This window comes from Amia ocellicauda, chromosome 6, assembly GCF_036373705.1.
Source record: "Amia ocellicauda isolate fAmiCal2 chromosome 6, fAmiCal2.hap1, whole genome shotgun sequence".
Lineage (NCBI taxonomy): Eukaryota > Metazoa > Chordata > Actinopteri > Amiiformes > Amiidae > Amia > Amia ocellicauda.
Window position 1 is genome coordinate 5,757,247 of NC_089855.1, and position 25,706 is coordinate 5,782,952.

General features: G+C 37.6%; 1 protein-coding gene across 3 annotated transcripts in view; it reads left to right on the plus strand.

Annotated features, from left to right (window-relative positions):
* Window positions 1-25,706, plus strand: part of LOC136750817 (FERM and PDZ domain-containing protein 4) — a 114,350-nt gene that overhangs the window by 7,964 nt on the left and 80,680 nt on the right. Inside the window, exon 1 of one of the 3 annotated variants that reach the window (XM_066705916.1) lies at window positions 19,675-19,886. The exons of the other annotated variants lie outside the window; for them this stretch is intronic. Coding sequence (XP_066562013.1) covers window positions 19,843-19,886 — 44 coding nt within the window. The 5' untranslated portion in view covers window positions 19,675-19,842. Of the gene's footprint in view, window positions 1-19,674; window positions 19,887-25,706 lie in introns of those variants that run through there. 3 annotated transcript variants of the gene reach the window in all.

Consider the following 25,706-nt stretch of genomic DNA (forward strand, 5'->3'; position numbering starts at 1 on the left):
GCATCAGCTCTCGATCTTCACGTGTTTAAATCACACACAGTACCGCACATCAATGTGATCTAACCTGCAGATACTGCCCGTCTCTGTGATGGGAATCTTGCCAGAGCTGTGATTTCCTGGAGAACATGGTCACATGGTGGGAAACATAACTGAAATGATACTTATACAGTAATTTAATATACAGATGGGTGACAAATTTAAGGAAAAAACAACATACAGTGTCTCAGTGAGGTGTTGGGCACCTCGAGCCCCAGAACAGCTTCAATGCTCTTGGCACAGATTCTACGAGTCTCTGGACTCTACTGGAGGGATGAACACCATTCTTCCAAAAGATATTCCCACATTTGGTGGTGGAGAGCGCTGTCTATCACGTCGGCCCACAATCTCCCATAGGTGTTCAATGGGGCTCAACCTGGTGACTGCGAAGGCCATAGCATATGATTCACATAATTTTTATTCTCATCACACCATTCAGTGACCCTCGTGCCCTGTGGATGGGGCATTGTCATCCTGGAAGAGACCACTCCCATCAGGATAGAAATGTGTCACCAGAGGATAAAGGTGATCACTCAGAATAACTGTGTCATGATTTGCAGTGACCCTTCCCTCTAAGGGGACAAGTGGACCCAAACCATGCCAGGAAAATGCCCCCCACAGCATAACAGAGCCTCCAGACCCCCTCACTGTAGGGTCCAGCAGTCAGGCCTGTCCCGTTCTCTTGGTGTCCCACACATGCACTCGCCCACTTGTCCAGAATATGGTGAAGGATGACTCTGACCAGATCACTTTTTTCTACATCTCTGTAGACCAGTGCCTATGGTGCCCCAATAATGACCCCTCTTTCAAAGACACTGAGATCCCTTCCTCTTGCCATCTTGATCCAAAATCGAGGTCAACTGGGCCTGCTCGTTATGTTCCTCCACTCATTTAATCAGGTTTTTCCTTTAATTTGTCACCTGTCTGTATATATATATATATATACACATATGTGTTGCCTGTAATTAAATACAGATTGGTATTCTATGTATGCTTTATTTATTTTTGGGAATCATCAAATGATTGCATCACACTTTCACAGTATCCAGAATGTCCTCAAAGTATATCACTCACTTTTAAATATTTGTATCCAGTTATGGTGTTTAGCTTCACCTCACAGAAGTTTCATGTACATATTGTTTAAACTTTTCAAAAGATGATGCAATCGACGAGTCCCCTGGACTGAAGAAATTAAATTCACCACTTTCCATCTGTTTCCAAATGATACCGCATTAAATCTGCATAGCTATTGTACATTTCACATACAAAATCAGTTTTTCTATATGAATCTTAATTACTGGATGGTACTTTAGAAACATAACATGATGGGTAAAAAAATGAACATTTTTCATTTAGTATCATACTTTAAATATTCTCATGCATATGCAGTGTCCCCCCCTTGCATTATTAAAAGTCTACGGATACTTCATTAATTTATATCAGTTTAATAATTGCTTATTTTTTATGCAGATGACAATGGTATAAGCTCTCTTTGCTCTTAAAAGATTGTTAAATGTAATTATTGAGGACGTAGCTGGCTGTACTTGAACCTTTTCCATCTTCTCTGTTTGGCGATTTCTTTCACTTTTTGTTTCTTTATCTTCTCTTGAACACGTCTGAATGAAACAGTTTAATGAAAGCATATCCATAGAAATAAACCAAGATGTACACTGAATATGTTAAACAAAGCGATGAAGGAACCCAACTCAGTTTAAGATCGTATTAATGTAATATTTTATAAGCATGTCTCTTTTTAAGTTGACGAAATATGATTTACTAAAGAGCAAACAGTACAAAATGTAGTGTTTAACATTTACAGATGGTACTTTTGGTTGTGCAGGGAGTCTAGTTTGCAACCAGACAATTATATCATGCTATTAAATTAAGTTTTGCCTGCCACTAACAGTGTCGTCTTTCTTTTAAGCAATTCTTTCGAGTTACCAGCCTTTTTGATTTTTAATTCTGGATTTAGAACTGAACTTTAACCAAATGTTGAAATCATGATTAATAGGTCAGTTACCAGAGCTAAATACAGGCGGTTCATAAAATCCTTCTTGGAAAAATTGACTGCCAGGAACCATTGTGACTAATGATTGATTTCATTGCTTGGACTAGTTTAAAAACATGTATTAGTTTATTATAATGATATAATTATATAATAATTATAATTCTACAACTACAATTTTAAGTAAAGAAATATCAAGTCCTACAGATGCCAGTGGTGGATTAAAATTCATACAATAACGGCTAAGAATAGCAACCTTTTCTGTGTATTGGATTATGCACTATTTGAGCCAACTCTACAACACCTGTATTGTTAAAGAAATATGCGATACACATACATGAATTACATGGACAATGCATCACACACAGCTTGAAATAATGAGTATTTCATCTCAGTATTTATCGTGAAACTCGGGAACCAGATCACAGAGTTCACTGCAGCTAAATAAGAAGCTTTATACAATAGGTTCAAGGACAGATGATTATAGATATATATTTTTCTGTACAGATCACAGCAGAATCATCCTCACAGCTCATCCAAAAAGTTAGGTACATCTTTTAGTGCAGCCGAAGCCTAGGTGCCATACGGCCCGATATAAAGAGCAATGAAGGAGCGATGACAGCACTTAGGCTCGTACAATCTTTACAATCATATGCCATCGCAGCATGAAGTCTGGCTGTTGCAACCACTGTCACGTGCATATATTGGGCATTTACAGCTCTGTAGATCTGCTGACCAGAGCTAAAACTCAGATCATTGCCACAATTAAAATACAAGCGTGTCAACGCAATTTTACATAACAAATACTACTACTACTACTACTACTACTACTACTACTACTACTACTAAATCTTACATGTTTCCACTACTAAAATTGTTTTCCTTTGCTCGTGGTAAACACTAGCAGTAGATGCACACGAGTATCAAATTTAAAGGGAAATGATTGCTGTGAAAAAATGAAGATGTTTTGTTAAGCCGTAATTAAAAATGTCAGACCACTCAAATTGAAGCAAGTATATACTATATATATATATATATATATATATATATATCAAAGAACAGACGCTGAACAATGTCCCTTTCAAGGCCTCGCTAAAGATTCACATTAATGAATCCCAACGTTGAGGCCGTGCTTTAGAAATTATGTAACAGATTTTATGCAAAAAGTCTGCATTACTGCTTTTTCATTTGTTTTCATTATTTAAAATGTACAACTGCATACTGCCAGCATTCCCCGAGGCTTCAGCCAGAAAGAGATTTATATAATCCTTTATTGTAATCAGATATGTGCTTATTTCTCAGAAATGAGGATGGTGTCCTTCTGCCTATCCTTCAGCCTTGCTGCCCCCTCCCCCTAGTCCTTCCATCTAAGGAGACTTTGAGAAACAAGAAATTGCCAAAAAGTATTTACGCCTGAAGGAAAATGCCCTGTAAAAGCTGTGCTTTATAATTTTATTATAAACCATTCCTCAGTGGCTCAATATTCATTGACTACATGCAGCTGGCTGCACTTCAAAAGACTGAGGAGAGTATCAAAGTGCTGTCTTTGCATTTTATTTGTATGATGAGAGAGTTACCAGCAAATTGCACTGTGCATGTATTACATTTTCCTACAAGTGTACAGTTTAAAATATTGTCAAAGGACTGCTTCAGTCATCACACCTGTAAATTTGGCATCATGACGTAGTTTTGTTAATGGACAAATGTATAAAACAATAAAGCAATACATATCACAAATAGAGTAAATGTCTTGTCTGCAATAGTAGGGCCCTATTTAAAATATACATATCTGACTTGAGTTTGCTCCCCTCGTATTTCTAGTTCGTGGCAATGTGTCTGTGAAAATAACTGAATTACTTTTAGATAAGATTTAAACAGTGTAATCTTTTCTTCTTTTAATCTTAAAGTGAATTGAACCTATAATCTTATGCGGGGAAATTATTCTGTAATATTGTGGAGTGTGTCCTGTGACCCAAACATTGGTTTCTTAAAACAGCTGAAGTGTTAATGTGTTACTCCTGTGGTATTCATACATCAGTATCATTCATACATTCAGTTTTTGTCCATTCTTATGCGACTAAAATAACACACTACATTTGTTAGAATGACAAGATAATATTCCTATGTGTCCTTTAATGTGCAATAATATATATATATATATATATTTATATTTTATTGCAGTGTATCACTATGAAAAGGTAAAAGGTAATGTTTTTAGTTGTTAGGCTTGCAATGCAGACATCATTTTCTGTTTACCTTTAAAAATATAATAGGCTTATTTGCATTTTAGACTGAATTTACTGTAATATTAATTTGGTTCACGTATTTTATAAACAATGTTCTGTATGCTTCAGTTAACAGCTTTTATGAAACAATGTGCAAAGTAATTAACTTTTCTTTCACATAAAGTGCTTGACGAACACCAGCATGCATATTTAATATATATTGTCTACTATTTAAACTGGTTTGAAATATGTGAGTTTGTTGAATTTGTAAGTGTGAGCGTTATCTGCTCTGTTGTGTTGCTCTGTGAATCATCACTGCAGGTATGTTTCATTTTGCGGCTGTTGATTCTTGTGTTACTGGGTCTAACGAGCTCTTCGGCCACCAGGATTGGCGTGACAGGCTATTTTTTCATTCACTACATGCCTAACAAATAACAAAAATAAGAAACCACACTATAAATACTTTAATTTTGTGATGAGTGTATTGGGATAAATCATAAGGTGCAAAAAGAATAAACAATCAGCGCTATCTACCCAGTCAGGGATGAAAGTCATTTCATGGAGCAGTTGGCTTTGTAAAAATAAAATTGGTTTGATGCTGATGCTTCAATATGCCGTTTGTGGTCTCAGGCCTTTTGAGTGGGTCTGCCCTGAGGGGGTCCTGGTCAGGGTGGTGAGAAGCATCTCATCGTGGACAAAGAGTGTGAAATACATTTTTAATCGAACGCACATGTCCGTGATCTAGATCTTTATTATCTTGGTTGACTCTTAGATGCGCCAGTACAGTGTTGTGCTCGGCATTGTGGGAAAAAAATCGAATGCTGTTACAACATAACCACAACACCTCTACAATCATTTATTGATGTTAGTGTAATGTTGTGATGGCTTTAAGTCAGGAGAATGTAAATCTAGAGCAGCTAAGTATTTAAAACAATCTTAGATGTTGATAATGTGAAAAGCATTATTGATTGACTACATTAATATTGCAGATGGGTATTTATTACAGTTGTTTCTTTTAATAAACGTGTTTAAATGTGACAAAGCAAATAAATGGAACATAATCATAATACTAATAAACAATTGATGTGTTTTTATTGGTTTAAGAAGTATTTTTCAGTTGACCATTAAATGAAAGTGAGGGACATTTGGCTGAAGGCATGCCAGGGATACCACTGATATTTCCATGTCCTTGGGAAGTTTATTGTGTGTGTGGGGGAAGAGAGAGGGAATCAACATGATTCATGATTGATTCATTTTATTTGTCGTCGCTTGTAATTGTTCCTGAGTCGAGATGATGTTCCTCTGTTTTGCAGCTTGTATTTCAAATAAATGAGTGGCTCTTCCTAAGAAAGCATCTCAGCATCTGTCATCCTGTTGCTTTCACTCCCCGGTGAGTGTGAATATTTCCTGAAATTCAGTTCCATGGGGTAAATATCAAATATCCTTGATGGCAGAACGTACAAATGTTATTTCCCTTAAGAGTCTTATATTTGAGTCATTGATAGATCGTTATTTCCAGCTGGAAATAATCGCATTGTATGCTATGGAATCGTAATTTGTGATCGTTGGATCAAAGATTATACGATCCAGGCCCTAATCACAAAATCAACAATCATAGTAAAAGTGACTGAGGATTAAATTAAAACACAGACCCATCTGTCAATCATGAATTACCAAACCAGTAGTGATGGTGGCTTTTAGTCTGCCACTTTCGACCCCATGGAAACCAGTTATCAACCAGTGGGTTTGATTGTCAGATGGGTGGGGTGAACCTTTAATGCAGATGGTGAAGGCTGTTGACTAAATATGAGGGAACTGAACAAAGTATATGTTTTTGTGAGTAAGTCCTTTGTGGTGTACGCACTGTAATTAATTGAGCATGCATTTCACCAGCGTTTTCAGCCTCAGTCTAAAAATAATGTGTACAGAATTAACTAGTGTCAGTTCTACATCACAGCTGTGGTTTGTAAATAAAATATCTAAAGATTACCTTGGAGATTTCTGCATTCCTTCATATGCAGTACTTATACATGCAAATTTATCATTGGTGAAAAAAAAGAGAAATGAGGAATCTCATGAATACAAAATGGAAATGCACATCTTGTGTAATGCATGAAATGAACATTTATAAGATATTCAATATTAATATCATCTGCGGTTTCTTAGTTCCTTCCCATATGAAATATTGTAATACTTTTTAAGACTATTTAATGTGTGTTTATAGTAAACACACAATCGATATATATATATATATATATATATATATATATATATTCATAATTGAGACTACTAATGATGTTTCACACAATAAATATGCAGAGAAAAATGTTACAGGTAGTGGTCTAAATAGAGTTGAAGCTAATGTCAATCAATGGATGGAAATCTGCACTCTCATTCAATATGGCAACATGAATCTAATTAATGTGATTCTCACAAAATGTCAGTCAAGGGAGTCATGCCCCGCATATTAAAGCTAGAAAGCTCTCTAAAGTTTAATTTAACCCTCCTAAAATATATGCTTCCAGGAAAGCCAGTTTGATTAAACACTCATTTGATGTAATTTTTATACTCAAGTGAATAGAGGGCATCAAATTCCATATAATGCAGTCAAAGAAACTGCCATAGTAAAGCCTTTTAAAGGGGAATAATGTAAGCAAGGGGAATTACAATATTTGACATTTATTTTAGAATAAGAGGATTATTTATGTTGTAACACATTTAAAACACAGATTGTGTCTGTGTGTTTATATGAATATGCATACATACATACTTTGCACCTTCCAGGCACCATTGTTCACAAATGTTGTCGTAAGCAAAACATTTCTAGATTACTTCTAAAACATACCTGGAACAATGTTTGAAAAAGTGATTCTGTCAGAACAGCAAAAAGAAACAGACCTTAGTTGCTTCGGGCTTTATACACATTGTCAGAGGGATGGTGTGCAACATGGTGACCAGTTAAGACAACATTGCCGGTAGTTAATACATTACTGTCATGCGCTCTGTACCATTAGGCGACTGAGGAATGTATTATACACTGATAAAGTGAATTACAAGTTGAGAAATTGGTTAGAAGTCTCTGCTTCTTTTCTTTAGAGCTGCCTGGAGCTTTTCAGTCTGACTGCCAGAATATGGGAATACTGTGGACTCATAAATCTCGACTCCGGCTAGAAACCGCCGTGGCACAGCTTGGTTCTGCAGTAATCAAATATTAACGTCAGCGCTTATATATGGATATGTCTATCAGCGGGGAAACATCTCACTGAGATCTAGTAAGGCTTGAGAAGGATTTTTGAGACACATAGCATTGCTTCCTTTCAGTTAATGTGAACGTGGATGGCTTTGTTGTACTATGGCAGGGTCATTCTGTTTCATATATTTACTAATCAGATCTTGAAAACATTCATTGGTTTTGAGTGAAATATTGTGGAAAATGTATATATTTTTTCCATGTATTGAAGACTTATATTCTGTGCAGCGCTCTACTGTGGATTACTTGACATGGAAGCTCGTTTACTGCAGAGGCACTGGAAAAAGTAAGTGAAGGTCATTCCCATTCAATCAGCTTTAACAATAGATTGTGTGCTTCCTATAACAGAGATGCAATCTAGCCTTTCACAGCGTAGTATGACTGTGCTAGCATATCCATTGCGCTTCTGCGCTGGCAGCCACCCTATTGCTATGCTTTCTCCTCCCCTAGCCTGGACACCTGGTCACTTGAAGACAGTTCTGTTCGGTCTTGTTTTGTCTGGTTCTGTCCTGTTCTTTCCTGATGTGTGCTGTTCGGCCTTGTTTGCTCCGGTTCTGTCCTGTTCTGTCTTGCTCTGTTCTGTCTGGTTCCTCTGCCAAGTCACATCAGTCCATTTATGTACAGTAAGTGGAGGTGGTTAAGTGTCAGGAAACCAAATAAACAAATATAAAACAGTGAGGTTTCGTCAAGAATACTTCAAGACAATAATTATTTAAAACAAGTGAGTTAACAATAATAGAAACAGATGGAAATAACATACTACCATAAAATAATAAGGATATTCAAATTAATAGGATACCCAATCAATCAACCCTTCCCCAAACTGGTTGTTTAAAAGTCTGACACAAAAGTGCCCTGAAGAATCCTTACACTACTGTAAAATCATTCATTAGGTTTCATGAAGAAAGGAGAGGACTTCAAATGGAATTCTGAATTCTAGAAGCTTTATTAACTTTATTGGCAATTGTTATTGTTATTTTTTTCCAAATGCATACATGCAAACCCCAAACCCCAGACCCCAAACGGTCCTTGTCCAGTCCTACCTTAGCAACTGGGCACTACTTGAAGAAGGTCCGTCAAGCTTTCGTCATTAAGGCTCAGAATGGTGAAACGGCGTGAAATGACACCTGCAAATCCGACAGCAGGTACCCCAGAAGTTTAGAGGGGGGGATATTTACTATCTAACACTGACGTTATAGTTATTTGTGCTAACGTGACCATTAATACGACTACTACTTCCTTCCGGTGCTTACTCAAGACACATATTTTCAGACAGTACTTATAATTTAGCCATTTACTCTCCTGTAAAATAGCACTTATACAACATTTTATCATACTACTTGCATTGCATTACTAGTACTCGTATTGTTTATTTTGATTTCCCCTATGCTCCCTTCCCCTTGGCCCTTGACTGTGACCTAACATCTTGTTTGCACTGATCAGCTTTCACAATCCAGGATGTAAGACCTCATATATTGTATACACTTGTGTAAATTGGAATTCGTAAAATGTATTATGATTTGAATTGCACTGTATTATGTACATTTGAATTTGTAATATGGCTTGTACTGCACTGTATTTTTGCACTTTGTATTGCGCTTATATTTTGTAAGTCGCCCTGGAAAAGGGCATCTGCTAATAAATAAATAATAATCATAATAATAATAATAACAATACTAACGTTAGCTAGATAGCTAGCTACCTGTAATTTTAGCTTGTTGCGTCAGGGCACTCGTAGGCAGGGGTGTGTCTGGGGGGGGCCTGGGGTGGCCATGGCCCCCCCTGAAATGAGGTCGGCCCCCCAGCGCCCCCCCGAACATCATCAGCCCCCCCGCCAGTGAGAACGAAACACCGTCAGCACCCCCCCCAAACAGCAACCCCCCCTGCATATCACATCTGATGGACACCAGTCATGCTGGGTGTAGTTTTTCTGATTCTTTCTGATGGTCCGTGGTTTCCTTCACCGAGAATCTGATGGGAATTTGTATCCCATTGGTTAGATTGCACCGCAGTCTCAACAATGACTTCATGTTTAATTTAGCTCAGTGATCAAAGAGTGTTTTTTCTACCATAAAATAAATATTTTTCAAAAGCCACATGTAAAGCTGCCTGATTGTCTTTGCTTGGCCCTGTCATTGCCAGTTACAGCTTTGTGCAGAATGAATATTGTAGTCATGGAATAAACACAGTATTGATGGAATCACAACAACTAATGGCTTTTAGATGGACAATAAACGAACGAGTGCTGAAAACATTCATATGAAGGACAGAAAGGGCTGAAAATCCTTTTAGATTTAACAAGAAAACAAACCTAAATATACCTTAATGAAAAGATGGGGAGAACAACCTAATAAAAATGAGCCATACACTATTGTTCTTAATTATTAAATCTGTTCAGTGAAACACAGATCGATTATTTTTATCAGTGCCGTAATTTGGAAACTTTGCGTGTTTAATGCGTGGAGATGCCGTGCAGTCTGTTATATAAATCCAGCTGGCCCACATTGTCATTCATCAAAGGATGGGTCATGTAGGCTGGCGTTGGTATAACTATATATACTTTGTGCCCACAGGTTATGAAAGCTATTGAGCTGCATGATGCAGGAAACACGTGCAGGAGGGTGGCGCTCTAATTAACAAGGGGAAAATGTCTATAGCTCCTTTGAAATTAACTGGCGTGACAAATCTGTACAGTGAAGACAAATGTGAGTGAAAAGAAATGTGGTTGGATTTTTTTCCCCAACCTACACAGCTGCTACGCCTGGACTTTTCTCTGCAGTTCATACATTTCCTGGCAGCAGTGTTGCTAGGATGCAAGTTTTGTTGGGAATCAAAAAATTATAACAGACAGAGAATCGGCGAGATGGCAAGAGAGAAATCTGAGCCCCCAAATTCTTCTCACCAGTTTCAGTAGCAAGCTAACACCCTGTCTTCACTACAGCAGGAGCAAAGGCCATAGATGCCCAAACCGATTCCCTAATAATTCAATTAAGATGGGAGGAAATAGACTCATTGAATTCCAGGCCTCGTCTGTTTTAAGCCAAATGATCATATGGAGAAAATCACACTTTCAGATTTCAAGAGAGATATCTAAATATCCACAAATGCGATTTGGGTATCAGCAAAACATCTTGCGATATCTAATTTAACTCAGTTGTAAGATATCTCGTCCATTTTGTGCTGCTCATACTGTGTGTTGATATCTGATTGGCCTAGCTTTCTTATGAGTCGGCACATTAGGCTTCTACAGTGTTTGTATTTCAATGTAAAAATGCTTAAAGCTTTAATTCAAATCAATACAAAGGCTCAAGTAGAAACCTGCTGCCATAGATACACGGATATCACTTTGCAGAGTAAAATACAAAAATTAGATAACGCCTCCTGGTCACTTACACAACAATTTTATTATAAATGGGAAATGTGCCCTTTTTAAAGAAATCCATGTTATGTGCTAAACATATATAGAGATATAAATCAGAACCTGCACACTTATATGTATATTTGGAACAGAAAGTAAATACATTTGAACAAAACCTGTTATTACAGTGTCTATTGCACTGACTGCAGTTCATGGTTATTTTTTCTAACTCAATGGGAGGGGCGAAAGCTCATCGCTTTAAACAAATCTGCATTTCATTAATTTGTTTCAAACAACTGACACAAACCATCTGCGACTTGTTTATTGTTTTCTGGCCAATTTTCGGCTTCATCTCTGAGTTTAGCCTCCAGATTAAAGTCAGAATGATGCTCCTGTGTGGACCTTTAATTAAGTAGAGACAACTTTTTCCAACAGGAGAAAGTTTCCGCACCAAAACCACTGCTATACGCGGATATGCCTTAAAGGGACAATTTAATTAAAAGGAAAAGCCTCGTGCTAATTAATAAAGCATGTCTATTGAGTTTCATGACCTAGCACATGTTCTCAGATTCTGTACCTGCGATTGGCGATTTCCTGAGAGGGAATGTTGATAAGGAGGGATTAGTGCTTTATCTGGGTCTTGGCCGTGTCTTCGGGGTTCTGGGAGAAAACATCCTGCTATTTCTGTGGAAGATTTTCCTTTCTTAAATCCTTTTATAGGGAGTAACAGGCTTTAATACCGATGACACACTTAAAGGGCTATTTGAAATGTATGATTCAACAAATCAATTTACTAGCATCTGTGGACAGCATTAATCATATTCTTTGCAGCAGCGTTGCATGTTTGTCATAGGAATAACAACTCGCATTAAAGCTTTAAAGACCTTGAGTCCAGTGCTTTGGAACGTCGGTCTTATAATTCAAGCGGTCACCTACATTGAAAGGTAGGTATGTATGTATTCACTCCTTCATTCAAAGACTTAAAATATTGATTTTCTTTCATACCTGTTGCAGATTGCAGTGGATCAGAGTCCATGATAAATTTAGACCTACAGAATGATCTCTGGACTCAAGAATATGGAACGTCTTTGCTGGTGTTGAGCCGAAAACCTTTGCCACCTTGCATGACAATTAAAATCGGCACCAGCCTCATTTGTCTATAATTCATGCTATATTGAGCATATTTATAAACTCCTAGTGACTTATGTTCTGCATGGAGCAATTTTCATCATTTTATGCAAATTGAAGCAGCCAGCCTGCCTTGCACCATAAACCCTGACATTTCCTGACTGACAAGACGCTTTTTTTAAAATCAATCCTGTAAACATAAGTAGATAATTATTTAATTTATGAGCAAGGGACTTTTTATTAGAAAGGATTTGTGTGTGATTTACTTGAAGGCAAACATTGCATTTATCTGCCCCCTCTTCCACAACACCGCCAAGCAAACCAAAAAATATTAGGTAATGGGTTTTAATTAACTATATATGGATTATTTAATGAAATATAAACACATTTTCTTCTTGAATATACGTTAATGGAATTGTTTCATTAACCTTCTCAATGTAAAAGTTAATGTTTTACAATAGTGACTAAGTAGTGTATTTATATCTAGGAAAGTTATACACTGAATTTATATTCCGTGTTGTTTCACTTCCAAAATACATAAAAAAAGAAGTCTGTTTAATTTGTATGCCCTCAGTAGAAACTATATTTTCCCTGGAAATATTTATGAATGGTCTCTCTGGTCCCAAAACGTGTATATTGTTCTTTAATTTTTGGCTGGTCTAAGTATATACTCTGACTGGCTAACTAAGTTATGGAATATTGATAGTGTGTTTTGAACATTGCTGGCAGGTTCCCAGTTTCTTATTAAGCGGTTGATTTATTAGGCAGTTATTTATTGGTAGTTGCAGCAATTCATTGATTGGAAAAGCTTCCTGTTATTTGTGAGGAGAGCATCTTTCCTGTTTGCTATCTCTCATAACTATAAATTCAGTGTTCTTGTTAACAATGAATCATGAAGCTAATTATATCTTTTTTTAGGAAAATGAAATGTTACAGCTCTGTTTTATGTAGCTGTGTTATTCAGTTGCACAGAACTGTCCATAATCAGCGCATTACTCTGTTAATAATGTTTTAGAGTGTTGGCTTAACTCATACATCATAAGAGATGCAAGAGACCCTTTCAAATGCACAATAAAACATGATTAAGCAATGCAAGGTGTATAATATCAACTCAGATGTAGTAACTACATTGTAATTACACAGCAATTAATTAATAATAACATAATTATTACTGGTAACTGGTAAGAATGTCAGAGCTAAGTGCTGGATGAAATAACGGTGGATCTGAAGAATCATGATTTAAAACCTGAATGAGCCCATGTTTATGATTTGATGATAATGATAATACACATGAGTCAGAATGTATATGAATGGTTAATGGTCATCAGCTGATCAAAGTCATACAGATATTATTCCTGCATTATTCACTCCTATGAATTTGCAGCCATTGCCATTGTTGTAAAGTGCAACAATGACGGCAGTACCGCAGTGCAATAGTTAAAGTTGATGTATTACATTTAAAACCACAGAGGTTTAAAGGTCAAGAGTGAGTATAAATCTGATTATACCATCTGGAACAGTCTTCTCTGGGATGAAACAGGTAAGCTGCAGTCTTTCATGTTCAGAAAAATCTCTCGGTGCAGCAGAGAAAAACTAGAACTGCCAAGATTTCTCTGTCGTGGCTTTTGAGTTCTCCTTATATTTTCAGGACTAAACTGGCATTTCTAAGAGTGCAACTTTATTTACCGAGATAAGTTTTATTTTGACTGCAATTCTCCCGAAATCACAGGCTGAAGAGCTCCTGCTGCTTATAACAGTGTGGTAAGGGATTACGTGATGGTGCATTGAGCGATGAGGTAATACACATATTTTAATTCTCTTTTTGCTGGGTTCAGGAATAGGTTATTGTTGTTGTTGGTATGATGAACAGATTGTGGGCAGTGATATGATATGTGCCGGCTGAGGCTGGACAGAAGTAGTATGCAGCTTACTATGGTACAGTATGATGCAACTCTAGAAACACAACACTTTGATAATACATACAGAACTAAAAAAAGCAGGGAGCTTTTAAAATATGAAAACCTTTTTATGTTTTTTGTCAGGCTAACTGTAACGGCACAAATGCTTCTTGTTTTTTTCATTCATCCTGAATGGGTACAGATGGAAGAGATGGGCAGATTTGATCCAATGCATTTTTGACTGGCAAAATAAACATGACATCAGTGCAAAATAATGATAATGTGTTTAAATTATTATTATTCATTGTAACATTTGATGTGTGGGGAGGTATGAAAATAAATGCATTCTGAGACATCTTTGATTGGAACTATCTGGAAATATAATTCAATACACATTTCCAGAATGATTTGATATCATTGAGAGACCATTGTTTCTTATTTGTCCTGTCTCTCGGTTCTTTATTATTATTCAGTTGGGAATCAAAAAGTAGTGAATAGTCTAGATCCTATTGGTAAAAACTAAACTAGATCTGTTACTGTAGGTGTATAACATTTGTGTTATATGAACATGAATTTGGTTGCTGTATCTGAGGTCGAGTCCCACACTTAACACTGACGTATTAGTGTTGTAATGAGAGCACATCCAGACAACTGCAACAGCACATATAACAGCACTGTCGGCTCGGATCATGGGTGCCAAGCTAATTACTTTGGTGACTTGTTCAAGTTGTGACACACTTCCACAGAAGCTATCAGAGCTGTCAGCATCAACGGCTTGAATTCTTGTTTAGTATAAAGATATTTCCGGAGTCACACGTGGTGCATTTTTAGATTGTTCTCTCTTCAAACCATTTATCATTTAAAGTATGCTATGATCACCAAACTGGTCGACGGGATTAATGTTCCCAATTATACAGTCCCACAGTTTTGACTCAGTCATGTCTTTAATTTTAAATAATAGTTAATTTGATGAAGTTAACAAGAAGTGTGAAAAGCAGTTCACTTTGATAATAATGTTGCGGGAGTAATATTATTACTGTTACATGTATAACAGTTATGTTACAGGTCACTGCAGAGAGCACAGGTTGGATGTTCAGTGTGTTCTTGCTGTTAGTGGAGCAGCTGAGACTGAAAATAAAATGATATCTAGTCTTCAGACAACTTGTCTCCCAGTGTTTTCGTACTAGCACCCTCAGGGTACAGTCAAGTTTAGCAAAAGAAATGCAGTAGTATATGGGATATTTTAGACATGAGAGTAACTCAGAGGACAGTGCTTTCTCTGAATCCATAGTTTGGGAATGTGTGTTACTTCCTTCATCAGATCCCGCCACTGTTTCTGTGTAATGCAAAAAGAACATCCCAGCAGTGAAGTGCAGAGCTTCCGAGTGGCTCAACGCTAGATCAGTCTCTGAAAAATGTATGATCTATGAGAGCAGCACTATATATTGACCTCTCTAGCTGACAGCTGCCTTTTTGCCAACTATTTTGAAGATATTTGTGCACCTCATAAAGGATCGACATGGCAAGGGAATTGTGTGAACTTGTCCAGGAAGCGCTGCACACATAACTGTCTAAGTATTGAGAGAATACAGCATATTTTCTGTTGTAGTGAAATATGATGTATAGGTCACTTCACAGGACCCAAGCAAGAATTATTATTCCGTCAAAGGCTTTTTGAATAGGATTGACTTCAAATGTATCTTACCTGTTACTTTGATTCACTCTTATTCCAAATGAAGTTGGCAAAATGAAGTAAGAGGTAAAGTTAATCTGTGAAATGGTTGCAGATCAAAACTGAGGTCAGGTTGCAATGCATACAGCGTCACACCAATAGAAGGATGACGGGCAGCAATTTATAATTGGGTGTAAGATTAGGTCTAAACTGCATTACAGTTTAACTATAATTCACACTATCGTCTCTATAGGACAGAGGTAGTCACAACTGTTCATTTATTTGGGAGAGAGTTCATGTAAAACTTATGTCAATTGAATATAATAATAATATATAATAATAATTATTAATAAAATAAGAATGTAAAGCTGCTGCTTAGTTACTATTGTTCTCTCTGCTCCTCCAGACGGGTAACGGTCAATTTGAGAGTGTGTCATCTTCCTCTGGTCTACTTATATCTCCTGCTTCTCCTTTCTTGTCAGTCCTTGTCTTCTGTTGTGGACTTTTAAAGGTGTTTCAACCCAACCAATCATACACCTCTGTGACATGAACTCAGACCATGATCAGATTATATACATTTACCAAGGTCTCTTCTGTGCCGATGTCAGAGGTCAGTAGATTAACACAAGGGTGGGCTGACCCTTGTCTGTGTGGATGAGTTCAGACCATATATGGATGTGAAATGGTTAAACTGCAGCTGTTAGGCACATCTGGAGAAACGGTGGTAGAAAACGATGCTGTAGTCTCCAAGCTTTTACATGGGGGTTAATCACGACTGATGCATATAGTATAAATACATCTGAGCTATAGAAACTTTTTATCAAATATTACCGGCTGATCCTATGTTTGCTATTGTCAATATATTTATTGGGCCAGCTTTCTGAACATAATTTTGGATGTGACAAGAGATTCTGTTTAACGATTCAGAATGAAGGTGCTATCAGGACACATGTGGTATTATTAGCACATTTCACAGAAAAGCTGTGTTGTGTCATGGAATTTGGCAGTTATTATTCTGCTTGCTTAATAAGGTCACCCTCGGCCTCATTTGGCCAGCAGGGGTCTCTGTTATAACAGCCTGGGTTCAAATGTGCGACTCCCAGATAAGCCTGGCTGCAGCTGGCCATGGAGGTAACACAGAGCTTTACAAACAAGACACTTAAATGCCCCCTTGACTTGTGTAGTCTGCTGAATGATTGGTTACTCTAAGTGGGAGTCCTATTGGTCAGTTTAATTTCCCCCCTAGTTTTCCTTTCCTACATTTTCAAAGAGCAAATGCAAAAGAGTAAGAGTTGCCAGATAATATTGTGGTTTATTTTTCTCGGGCCATTCAGGAGTGTGTTTGTTCAGGCTTTGTGTTATTAACAGGAGTAATAGTGTTATGAGTGCTAGTAGCAGTAGTGTTGTTACTAACTGGATCATGTGAAGCACCTGAAATTGAAAGATGGTCCTAACAAGAACCTTTTCATGTACATTGCATCGTCCATACTGGTGCTTGGGCAAGAAACAGGGGAGCCAGTCATTTGATTTGAAATTCTGCCAGCCTCCAAGACCCAAATGCCTTGCGTTGGGAAGTGAATCCACTTCCGTTGATTGTCCTAATACTTTCTGCTGGGATGTAGTCTCTGAAGCAGCCCTCAGAGATGGATCGAAGCCAATATCTCCATCTCCCTGCCACGGGGGATAAAGGCAGAAAACTCCTCAACACGACACTTATCTGCAGCACTCGCCGAATGTCTTGTTTACCAGGTGAAGGAGTCCATCTCTGCAGAGTGGAAAAAATATTTTTCAGCCGCCCTTAATATGCATTACGCAATCAAATAGACTTTGGTTGCAGAAAGCTGAATTCACATGCTTAAATTTATAACTAATGAAAGACGTGACATTGCCTCCATGGATAGTAACATCTGTTCATTGTAATCTTTCTTAAATTTGTGTGATAGCTAAGCCAAGGACACTCCAGATATTCAGAGACCGTTTGAAATAAAAATAATAATGTAAAATCTAGTAGCTGTCCAAATCTACTTGTCCCTCCAACTCCAGACTTATAGTTCTTCTTTCCAAAATATTCTTGGGCTCATAGACATTTTAATGTAATGTGTCAGAAGGTTTTCTTTGCAGCAACAGTGTTGTATAAAAGGTTTATCACTTGTTTTAATTGTTAATGTGTTTAAATCCAAGGGCAATTGCAACATTCTGATCTGTCTCAAAGCGTCTAGTTTGCAGGTGGTTCTGGCAAGCTGAGTCCGATTCCTGGACTCGATTGGCTTTACTTTGCAGCGTTACAATACAGTTAGTTTTCGTTAAAATGTAGCAGTGTCTCGGCAGTGATTGAAGCCAGAACTCCGAAGCATGAAGAGCCTACCTTTCATGTTAAGAACTGCTAAGGACTGGTGCGGTGATAAATTATATTTCATATATATTGACCAACTGTGCAGTCAACAAAGTCAAACTACAGTCCAGGCTGATTCCAAATATCCTGCATAATATTTATGTGGCATCGTCAGTAATATTGATGGAAATAGTGATGAAGCCATGTTTTCCATTTTTAATTAAAGGGTTGGTGTGAGAATCAGTTAATTACACAATGTTCCTTGATTTGCAGGGTAAAATTAACATTGTCTTAATAAATGGATACCTCTGTACCTTGCTTAGAAACCATACATAACCCTCAGCCGTGTCATGTAAATTAGAGATGTGAACGGTAATACAGTGCTCAGGACAGAAAAATGCATTTGTACAATTTCGAATACAGAAATATGATGATTTGTTAATAGAGCCACTCTATAACTTCAATTGTTGTCATTTCATTTTGATCACAAAAAGCTCATCAGCCGGAGGTTGGAGAGTCACCAAAGCGCCAACTAGTGCAGCCGCAGAAAGCTTTTCAATTGCGTTTTAGGTGAGATATACTCATGTGTAGGATTTTCAATGACAATTCCACTTGCTATCTAGCATCACATTTTAATGATATCAGGAACCAGCAATGGAAACTTGTGATTGAAAACACAAGACCTTTTTTTATTTTAATTAAACCCTCAGTGCCTTCGGCAATCCACGCCATGGAGCTGTGTCAGCTTGAAATCCAGTCAACTCAACTTTCGTTATATAATCTGCCCTCCGCCCGCATGCACTACCCTGCCTCTCCAGTCAGACAGGACTCAATTCCAGCGTTTTTAGAGACCCAATAATAATCATCTCAGTTCAGCTGATGAAGAAGGGGTCGTCTTCTCTCTAGATCATAGAAGCTCGTGAGGTTTGGTCTTCTAAAGGCGTAGCTCCCTCTGCATTTTCGTCCTGTGATGTCCTTTGTGTGAATTGCAAACAGGACTGTCGTGCTGGATGAAGGTACCCTCACCAGAGCTGATAAATGATACAACAAGTATCTAAGAATGTGATGTTGCTGAGTAAGTGGCCTCTTATTTTGTAAAGTTAAAAGATGCAGAAGAGAAAGACACATTTTGTTGTGATAAAGGACAGCAAAGCAAGGTCACTTCCTGATCTGCTTTAATTTCTTACTGTTTCAGCCATATGATCAATATTCTCAGATGCATTATGGGAGAAAGGCTGCCTTCTCTACACAATACCAAATACACAAAAGCTCGCTGTTGTTCAGAAAGGTTCGGATGATAGTTTTTAATGTGTGTAGTATCTTGGGCGTTTTTTCTTTTGATGTGTTTCAAAGGGCTTCCTCTGATCCTTTAACGCCTTGGACTCTGAACTCGGCGTTGTGCTTTTGGCACATCGGTGATGCGTCATATAAGTCACCAAAGTGGTCTTGGCAACTTAATCATTGCACTTAGCCGGATGAGAGTGGGACCGCGGGAGCCAAGGAAAGTGCCCGCTCCGCGCAGATTTGATGTTTTCATTTTCGTTCCATGGCATAAGCTTTTAGTGCGCTGGCTGTACCATGCACCAGAGGACAGCTGTTTATACATTGATCCCTCTCTTGTCTGATGAGGCAGTGGCCTGGAATTTGATGTTGTTTCATTACTGAAGCAGAAGAAACTCGTTTGCTCTCCCCTAGGGCCACGACCACTGACTCGCCCAGCAACAGCCTCTGAGTTAATAGTTTCCCAGAGTTTATCCAGAAGAGCACAGATGCACAAGGTAAATCCGTGGCCAGAGCGACAGATAGCAGGCTGAGCTGAGACACTCGGCTCTGAGAGGAATAAGTGGCAAATAAAAACAAGAACAAAAACTGTACGAGGAACTGGAGGAGTGACAGGAGTAATTAAGTCAAGGCTTCGGCAGAGTGTCTGTGAAGGGAATGGATCTTTGCAGCAATCAACTGGGAGTCTTCACCGTCATTCAGTGAGTACGACACTGCGGTAAAACTGTTGCTTCTGAACTGATAACCACTGTTGTGTTGCTACAAAAATTTTGAGGGATACAAACACAGGAGCAACACATTTTTTGACAGCTCTGACATCTTCATTCATTTGATTCATGTAGATATAGTAGTTAATCATCTGCAGTTGTTTGATCTGTTTAAAGTGAAGAGAGGAAATCTGAACTGTAGAAAACAAATACAGTCTCAAACAATTACTCCTCAGGGTTTTAATGAGACGGAATGAAGTGCCTGACTGTAGAATCTCATCAGTTTGAAAATCTGCAGCTTTAGCCATATGTTACAAAGTGAGATTTGTATTTTAAGCGGTGTGTGTGTGTACCATCAGAATTTCAGATAAAATCTAGATTATATATAGAAAATATCATCTACTTTCAGGCACAAAACCTGGAGTCTGACAATTAAATACGTAAACCAGACTCGGAGTGTGTTGTTTGGAATGATGTAATATCCCACATTAGAAACAAAATCAATTTGATTGAGCTGAAAAATCAACCAATCAATCAATCAATATAAAACACTTTTAAACAAAAAAAATGAGGCTGAGGTTGAACAAGGCGTGTGTTTGTTGTAATGTTTTAATGATGCTGTAGTCAAGACATGACACAATATTTTTCAAAATGTTTAATTTGTGTCGTTTCTGTTTTCAAGGTACTTTAAAATTAAGAGTCATTAATAGTTATTCCCTCTGTGATAAGTTGGCATAAGCAGCTCACAATCCTCCACAACATCTGCCTCCCTGCTTTTCTTCCTGAGGTGGCTCGGCAGGATTTGCAATCACAGCTGGCCGTCTTCATAACACGGCAAACATCTCTGAGACAAAACGCATTCACTCGGATTCTCACCATTTTGCCTTTTTTGTCTACTAGATACACATGAAGCTATTTTCTACTTGATTTAAAAATTTAATAATTGACAGTTCTTATATTAAGAAGCAAACACACACAATCACAGGATATTTCAGGTGATATTGCTGGTACAGTGTCTGTGCTTTTCTTTTCAATGCCATTACTCTGTATTTGTGTGTATTTATCAACAATATTAGGTTGACGGATAATTAAAAGAATATCCTTTAAAGACCCTTGAAAGGTTTGGCTTAAAAGAGGGATTTGGACCAGTTTCAATGAGTGTGTATAGGGTCTCCATTTGAGCTGGCACTTCTTAATAGCCGTCTTAACTAGTCGTGAAACGTGTTTGTCGAGATGTTTCCGCTCTGCTTACAAACATGGAGAAAAGGACGAGGCTATCTCAGGCCACAAGGTTATAATCTCTCCTTCCTTTGCTCTCCACTTCATGTGAGGATTGCTCTGCCCTGGGATGTAATCACGGCCTTATAAAGTTAATGCATTTGCTGTGCAGTGAAACTTTTTAATCACATACTTTCCTTCCCTCTGCACCGCCATAATATAACCGTTGTTTTCCATTTAGGAAGCGGCCCGGATTTCTGTGATGATGAGATATGAATCCATATAGGAGGCGGATAGGTTGTTGAGAGGGAAAGAATAGTGATCGTAATTGCTTCTGTCACTTTGCATTCACTGCGTGGCACTATGGGCAGGAAATATTGATAAATTACACAAGCCTTCCAAAGCACACCAGGATGCTTCAATAAACTGATTTGTTTTAGCTATCTGTGCTTGCTCAGGCTTAACTTTATTGACTTATGTTGAAAACATTTCTCTGAGATTGTGAAATTTAGAAATGTAGAGGGGAATGTAAGTTAGTTTTCCCCTGGACTTCATTAGGGGTAATTCCATTTCTAATTTGTCCTAATGTCATATTCGTTTTGCATTAGTTTCAATCAGCCAGGGGTACATGTGTTCCCTTTATATAATACACTACCATTAGCACTTGTATTAATTTAAATACCACTGCTGCTGTTAGTAGCACTGTCTCTACAATGGCTATAAATAATGAAAATGGAAATTATCCTTTTGATTGTTTCAGTGTCTCTAGTAAGTACTGTGAAATCGGTTATTGTGTGCATATATCACTAATTTTAAAGTTAATAGATATATCGAGGAAGCGTGAACACAAGCATAGTGCAATCAACGCAAAAGGCCATTCTGTTAAAGAACAATTATTCACTTTCATCTGCTGACTAATGAGAAATGAGAATTGAAAAAAGCAGAGAACAGGATTTGCTCTTGATCTTGTGAATCCAGAGAGCCTTGAATTATAGTAGTGGTGCTTTATAGGGACGTGCACTTGTACAAATTACACTGTGCTTTCTTATACATGTCTCTGAGTTTCAAAGGACTTTATAGAGCATGTGAATTAAAGTGCAGGGTTCAGCGCATACAGCTATTGAAAATAAGAAGCCGTTAGCCAGTCAGGACAATGCACTAATACCACGGACCTGTGTTGTATACTTTTGGGGGGAGGGGTTGTGCTTTACAATTTAAGATGTGGATATTAAACGTACTAGCAGTCAAAACAATGGTTTCACCCAAAAATATTACTGAAATCCAACTATAAAAGAAAAACTATATACAAAACACTGGCCTATGCAAAAATGTATCTACAATAAAGCACTGAAGTAGTAAATACAAGTTTTGGGGTTGTTCTGCTATGGCTCAAAGGAGAGGACTGTGGTTTAGCACTGTCCGTTTGTAGCCTAGCTAAAAGTCAGCTGTTAACGCTTACTCTATCCTAAGCCGGCTTAAACCCATCTTAAAAAGATATAAATGCCCCAGTAGTAAAGGCACCCATGTATTGCTTAATTCAAAGTAATGTAGTTAATTCAGGAAGGCAACTTATAGCCTGGGGTTTGTCTTTCCAAAATGATAATCAGCCTAAACGCATGGCCAGTCTAAACCTATATCAGAAGAAAGACCCTAAGAAAAGCAGCAGGCATTAAATGTATGCACTGGTCTCCCTCGCTGTCTTTCCTCAACTCCACTGAAATTTTACAGTGTGCTATTTTGCAGAGATATGCTGTACAATAACCAGAAAACATGACCTCCGGTGCTTTTCTTGTTATAAAAATCAATCGTGGTTTATTTCCCTGAGTTTCTTCATTCCACAGTATTAATTTCATTACTATTTTGACCACCAGGTTATATGCCTATGACAGAATAACGTACTACATCTTCTTGAGGGTGATGCGGGTTCTGACTTATCAAGTGTGACTGTGTTTCGAATTGTTACACAAAACCCTTTTTTGAAAAAGTAATGCCGTGGCTAATTAATGTCCAAATAAAGTTGACCAATGTATCAAACTTTCATCAAGGGTCTGCCAGGTAAAACATGTAAATTAATAGCAGCTAATAATTTACCTGTGCTGCTATTTTCTTCTAATTTGTATTAAAAACACATTGTTTTTTGTTTATTACAACAAAGATTAAATTTTATATATTCTCAGTTAGTATGGACAAGTAACGTTGGTACTCAAGGCCATAAAAGTGAAAATTATTTTGTTGGGTTAAGATAACATAATCATGTTTAAGATAATAATAATAATATGACAGTTACATTATTTTCTGAGTGCTGAAATATCAATTAACCCTATTCGGCACCTGCTTGCTTAACTTCATAGATTGCTGTTGCCGCAATGTTAACTTTAAGGTTGTTGGTGAATTATGATTTACCACAAGAACAATTCATTAGATTATAATGACTGATATTGCATTCTAGGTTTGACTAATGTAATTTAAATTAATCGATTTAGATTATGTAAGAGTTAATTCAGTGCAACCCTCTTTACTCATAGGAGGAATGTGAGAACTACCCTGGATATTGGAAGCTACAGACTTCTCAAATGGCATCTGTTGAGTCTGATCTCAGAACCGCATTGTTTATGACTCCAACGATGAAAAAAACGACTCTCTCACCCTTGCCCCTGGACTGACAGGTCTTTGTTGGCATGCTCGTTTTTTTCTTCCAAGTCCTGATTCATACCATGGTACTGCCAGTAGGAGGATCATTAAAAATCCTGCACCAACCCACCGCCAACTCAGTCCACTTGTCACAGACTGCTTGTGCTTTGATATTGTAGAGAATATGTGTGAGGTTATATACTGTAGCTTCAGTTTTTCCAAAATATATGTTTCCTTGTTCCTTCAGGAAGCTTTATTTACTTACTTAAAATAAATGTGCTATATATAAACATTTTTTAGACCGTATGAATGTGTAGAAAAAGAGATTTGCAGAATTGGATCTGACACACATGCCTTGGATCTGAACATTATGATGTTAATTAGATTTATTTTTCGGCATGTCAATATTTTAAGTTCTTAATGGTATTGTTTTTTAACAGAATAATCCTACATATGGGGAGATAAGTACCTAATTTGAAGAAGCATATTTAGTGGTAAAAATAACTACAGACTTAGTATGCATGCAATGCCATTGTTTTAGTTAGGCTGACAATTAGTCAGACTGATTGTTTTCCCTATCTCCAGCAACCTCATTAGTTATTCAGCAGGAAGGGCATGAAGGCCTGGTAGAAATGTCTAAAAGAGTTTGATGGCCCAAAAACGTAACATCTGCACACCAATCTGTAAAATATAAATGTTGACTACAGTCTCATTATGCTGTTAAAATGATGTTTTGTGACAGGTGTTTGCACAATGACAGATTAGGTTAAACCTACAATTCATTGCATTCCTCTTCCTGTGAAAAGGTATGTTTGGGATTTCGGTAAAGTAAACAAAAGGGAATTAATCTTATGCGCAGGAATATAGAAATACATTATATTATTATGAAAAATAGTAATAATGTAATTGCATAGTTTGTAGAGTGCTTTACTGATTTACATTTCATTCAAGTGGATTTATAGAAGGATACGTAGTCATAGTTGCATCTGAAATGTAAGAGCCGCTTGTAAAACTCTATATTATAAGTAGCCTTTGAAAAACATACAGTGAGGGAAAAAAGTATTTGATCCCCTGGTGATTTTGTACGTTTGCCCACTGACAAAGAAATGTTATACAGGTAACGAGCTGAGATTAGGAGCACTCCCTTTAAGAGAGTGCTCCTAATCTCAGCTCGTTACCTGTATAAAAGACACCTGGGAGCCAGAAATCTTGCTGATTGATAGGGGATCAAATACTTATTTCCCTCATTAACATGCAATGCGTTTTTCTGGATTTTTTTGTTGTTATTCTGTCTCTCACTGTTAAAATACACCTACCATTAAAATTATAGACTGAAAATGTCTTTGTCAGTGGGCAAACGTATAAAATCAGCAGGGGATCAAATACTTTTTCCCCTCACTGTATCTTCCTTGAGGGATGTTGCAAACTGTTGGTGAAAGACAGAGAATGGTGCATTCTGAAACACTGAGACAGTGGAGTCTCTTAGCCGATCAGTCCTCCGCTGTTTCTGTTTGTTTGTTCTCCACACCTTGCGGTAATGAAGCATCGTACAGAAGATGCATTTGTCCGATTCCTTCAACTGTCACATGGCGTTGTTTTCACACATACTAATTGATTCGCTGCCAAGCAGGTTGTAGTTATTATCACGTCTGTTGTGAGACTTGCACTGCGGCATCTTTGAAAGTAACATAATCTCTGTGTAGTAAATTCCTGCTTGGCACGGCTGATGCTGAAAAATCACACATTTGTTCGATTACCATAGGGCAGTTCAGCAGGGTAAGGATAAACAAATTCCCTAATGAGCATTGTTGGCTTCTTAACTATTTTGTCTTTGGGGAGGACAGATAAGAATGCTCTGTGGCAAAATCCATTTGCACCAGAAGTTTTACAAGCACACAACGCTCTGATAAATCTTCGTATCCTGGTACAAGCAGATAGGGGAAATGTTTAAGGTTAAAAAAATAA